We start from the raw sequence: 4,857 nt of genomic DNA, 5'->3' as shown, positions 1-4,857 counted from the left end.
TCTAGAACAAAAGGATGATTGATATAAATCAAAATATAGGAGTGTAACGTAGCAGACTAGTTGTTACACATGGTGTATCTTTTAAGACAAGCCAATATTATTAATGTCAGTGCAAGTGGGAGTCTGTTGGAAATATGTTCTCGGGTTGGTTACGGTTCGACCGTGGTACATATATTCCGAAGATATGCTCATGACATTAAATAATAAAAGTCCATTTATCCTATTCGGTCACACACAAAGACCAATCGTAAATTGTTTGATATACCTTCTAATCGAAAATTAATTTATTAATCATTAGTTAATGGTTTAATAAATTAAGTAAGTTTTTTATGTGTATACATATACTTACAAATCTAAATATGTAGAGATTTGATTAGATTTTGCAAATTATATTTTATATAAGATATAAGATTTGATTTGATTTATAAAATATGATTTGATTTTGTAAATCTTATTTTATATAAAGATTTGATTTTGTAAATCTTTCCAAATCTTTATTTATTATATTTGTAATAGATGTATTATTGTATCAATAATGTACTTTGTTCTATATAATACCAAGTCTTGGTATTGGAAAAGTAGATGTTACTAAAGATACAAAACGCACATACAAAATATTATTTCTCTTTCTCATTTTCAAGTAACCAAAATACTTGAAATATATAATTGGGTTAGGTTTTGATGGAAATAAGGAAGAAGAAAAGATCCGTTAAGTAGAAGGTATAGATCGAAGCAAGGTTGAAACTTTGGGTGTCTACCGTTTAGAGGAACTCTTCTTTGGGTTTTCAAATTCGATCTTCAGAAGGCTACAAAGGTTGTATTCTAATCTTCTCTTGTTCGGTTTCATTAATTTTGTTTTTGTTTGCTAAAGTTTTGTACAATGATCCGTGGAAGAGTATGATTTTGTAAAGTTTTAAAAATGCTTTCGCTCGTTTTGAATTTGTATCATATTCCAACAGTATGTTCTTTAAGGTAAATAATCAGTAAAATTACATTCAAAATATAAGTATATTAGAAAAAAATGGGACTCTATTGAATTTCGATTCTGGGATCGCCATGTCACATACTCTTCGTTAACCAAATCTTGATTATGTTAAATTATCGTAATATGTACACATCAAATGCTGAAAGTTTCTGGACATGAAATTGGTAAATTTCATTTTGTTAAACACTACTTTTAATATTTGGTTTTAAAAAAAAAGAAATAATACGGAGTATCTTATACAGTATCAAAAAGTTTAAGAGAGATTTAATCCGAACTTGAGGCTCGGTTAACACATACCTGTAGATATGGAACAAAAACACGTATTCATCTCCCGCTTATATATACACCCACACATAGACACTTACTCTGTATCTCTCACTCTGGCTACTTACATTACTCACATGGAGAAGCTATCTATCTACTATTCCTAATTCTTCATCGTCAGATTCAACCTTCAATCAATGACAACGTTAGTGGTTAATTAATTACTATCAGCTTCATATCTTCATTTTTTGGTTTCATGCGTTTAATTTTTAATTTATATGGTGGATTTGGATCATGTATAGTAGTGGATGATCTCCGATCTCTCAGTTATCTTAGATAATTGCTAGCTAGCTGTTTGCGTATGTAATTGTTTCCAGATGATTAAAAAAATATATATGTTTGTGACAATGTATAGTTGTGCGAATTAATTAAAGCATAATTAATCTGTTGCTGTGTTGTGTTTCTACTAATTTGGGTTCAGTTTAGCTCAGATTACCTTATTGTGTTGTTAGACCGGTCCTATGCAATACTAATTTCCATTATCGTGCATCGTTCCCATGACAGACAGTGGCGATTCTAGGATCAAAACTCAATGGGGTCCTATACAATATGAGTGATACTTTGTAAAAAATTTTCCTAGTGAATGACTATTTACTTCTATAAAAATCACTAATTTTGAAAATATATGGGGTCCTATCCATGAATTTAGTGGTGTCCTATACAATTTTAGTAGTATTTTATACATAAAAAAATTTAACTAATAGGGTCCTTTGACCCCACTCCACTCTAAGTGGAGTCGCCACTGATGACGGACCATAGGCATTTCGTCCTGGGTGCTCCATTTTCCTGAGCACGGACCCTCTCGGGTGTTCATTTTTTTTTTTATTGTTATTCCAGATGTGACGTTGAGGTGTCAGTCAAAATGTCCTGTCCTCAATTGCATAATAGTATAATGAGTGGCCTCAATTAATGGGTTATAATTGAATTTTAGGTGATGTTAAATGTTGCAATCTTCTTAGACAAGCTATCCAAACTTTGTCCTTTTTGGAGCTTGTAAGTTGTAAAACCACACTACTATTAATGGAAAAAAGTTGACGGTGGATTGTATAGGTATAGGTAGTTGAAGGAAGTTGTACTAGCTAGTTAACTGCTGTCTATAATTGGAAAGATTCTATATATAGCTAGTACATCATGTTAAAATATCTTAAACAAAAGCAGTTGGTTCATATAAATGGAAAAAGAAATAATGTAGTACAATTAAGAAACTTATCTATATGTGGTATATGAAAAGTTTATAACTATATCTATATATAATGACTTGAGTTATATGTACTGTCAACGTTGAAAGTCAATATATATCTTGACCAACTTAGTCTGACAATTTGAGTATTGCAGGAGTTGGGTTGTTGATGGTAGAAGTATTGCAAGGAGTATAAAAACATGTGGTCTTCCTAAATCGAATTCGATACTTCAAATCAAGGACACTGTTGAAAATTGGGAATGCCCACAATGCAATTTCAGAGTCGATAATTGCAATGTACGATATCGATCTTTACGCTCATTACTTGATTCATTGTGTATTAACAAATGACCGAAATCTAATTGTTATGAAATGTTTAATTTTGAAGGTGTCAAATGAGTGGCCTGGGCTTCCAGTTGGTGTGAAATTTGATCCATCTGATGTCGAGCTGTTGGAACATTTAGCAGCCAAAAATGGAGTGGGGAATCAAAAGACGCACCAATATATCGACGAGTTCATTCCCACACTCGATGTAGAAGAAGGAATATGTTGCAAACACCCTGAAGATCTTCCCGGTTAGTATTATTTTTATCCATTTTAGTTGTCGTTTTATCAAGGTGTCAGATTTCAATTTGACTATGAGTTGGCAAAATTTGAAAGCCCCTAACACCTGTTACTAGGCGTCAAATTTGACATTTTTCGGGTGTCAGTTACGTGCGACCGACGACGTCATATTTTGACACTCAATCAAACATTGACACGTCATTTCAACTTTATTCATTTACGGCGTATTTATTTCTACATAACTTTCAATCATATTTTACCACATTATTTTAAACCTTTTCACTCAAATTTTACATCTAAATTTGACACCCACCATATCACAACTTTAAAATTTGACATTGGACGGCATAGTCAAAATCTTCCCTCTCTTTCAAAAAACACTAAATTTGCATCTACGTCATTGTTATTGTAACGGGTGGTCTAAGAGGTCTCAATTTTAAACTTCACCGAAACATATCTTGGGTAGCAAGGGATAAGGGTTGAAAACGGTCACATACGCACATCTGAATAAAAAATACTCTCTTTCTTGAGTAGGCTGAAGAGGGGAAACCTTATCTTTTTAATCATTTAAAATGGCCGACTCCTCTGCATGTAATGATTTTGAATTACATGGACCAAGTAATGTCCAAACATTGTTAAATGATACTTAGGCAAGTTCATTAACAAGGATGTAGTCTTGTGATTTCATAGGTTCAAGAAAAGATGGAAATAGTTTTCATTTCTTTTATCGGACCACAAATGCCTACACAACAGGCCAACGAAAGCGCAGAAAGATTTCCGCTGAATCTAGTGTTCGTTGGCACAAGACCGGCAAGACAAAGTCAATCTTGAAAAATGGAGTTCACATAGGATTCAAAAAGATACTGGTTTTGAATAAGACATCCAATAAGGGTACCAAACCCTGCATATTAAATTGGGTTATGCATCAATATCATTTGGGAACCAATGAAGATGAGAAGGATGGAGAATATGTGGTTTCAAAAATCTTTTTTCAGGCTCAAAAACAGCAGGTTGAAAATCATGCTAATGTTGTTGCTGGTGTTGAAGAATTAGATGACGTATGTAACAGTCCCAGAACTCCATTGACTAACGCAGATCCACCACGGCCTGTAAAGACTCCGCTATATGAAGACGACGTTAATGATTATCAGGTTGGTAGCTACATTTATTGTTTTACTACCGAAATACAGATTCTCTTTTATAATTCTAGATAGCGTGCAATGAGTGAGAAAAATAGCTACTACTTATGATCTGTTGATCACTGTGTATGATACTTAGAAATTTAAGAGTGACTTAAATGAGTTGTTATTAATAAGCTTATTATAACAGAGTATTAGCTTATCAGGTTAAAACTTATGGCTCTTTTAAGCTTAGCTAACAGCCTATAAGCCATACATTACTGGTTCGTAGAAACTTTATTAGTTGAAGTTACCATCATTTTAGTTGTGACATTAACATTTTTTTAATTTTGGGGTTAGATAAACTTGATATATATATATTTTTTTTTATATCAAGTCTCAATTTTGAAATATTCTTTTTGAGAAGGATTGATTACTAAAACGTAAAAACAGAGAATGAATTGAAGTTGTTAGCAGTTATCCTGTTTTATTTGGTTATGTATTTGGTCTTTTATAAGGATGGTGTCCTTTTTGCATTAATAGAACATCCTAAACAATTTAAACCATGGTGAAAAATGTAGTAACTATTTGACACAATTTGTTACAAAAATTTTTTAAGAGGTAGTTATCTAAATCACCAAAAGTACATTTTAGCTTAGTAGCTACTGTATGATTTTTGAGGTGAA

The 4,857-nt window shown here is 32.4% G+C and overlaps 1 protein-coding gene across 1 annotated transcript; it reads left to right on the top strand.

Moving 5' to 3' along the window:
• The first annotated feature begins 2,523 nt into the window (after positions 1-2,523).
• On the top strand, positions 2,524-4,267 carry LOC139849807 (SUPPRESSOR OF GAMMA RESPONSE 1-like). Its single transcript, XM_071839428.1, has 4 exons — positions 2,524-2,528; positions 2,645-2,786; positions 2,878-3,064; positions 3,744-4,267. The coding sequence occupies exons 1-4, from the start codon at positions 2,524-2,526 to the stop codon at positions 4,265-4,267; spliced, it is 858 nt and encodes a 285-aa protein (XP_071695529.1).
• Positions 4,268-4,857: the final 590 nt, after the last annotated feature.

The sequence above is a fragment of the Rutidosis leptorrhynchoides genome, chromosome 5 (genome assembly GCF_046630445.1).
Source record: "Rutidosis leptorrhynchoides isolate AG116_Rl617_1_P2 chromosome 5, CSIRO_AGI_Rlap_v1, whole genome shotgun sequence".
Lineage (NCBI taxonomy): Eukaryota > Viridiplantae > Streptophyta > Magnoliopsida > Asterales > Asteraceae > Rutidosis > Rutidosis leptorrhynchoides.
This window is presented reverse-complemented; position numbering and strand designations above follow the sequence as displayed.

Excerpts from the sequence above, each read along its gene's own strand:
- LOC139849807 (XM_071839428.1), top strand. Across the intron at positions 2,787-2,877 it reads TCAGAGTCGATAATTGCAAT|GTGTCAAATGAGTGGCCTGG; the intron begins GTACGATATCGA and ends TTAATTTTGAAG. Across the intron at positions 3,065-3,743 it reads ACACCCTGAAGATCTTCCCG|GTTCAAGAAAAGATGGAAAT; the intron begins GTTAGTATTATT and ends GTGATTTCATAG.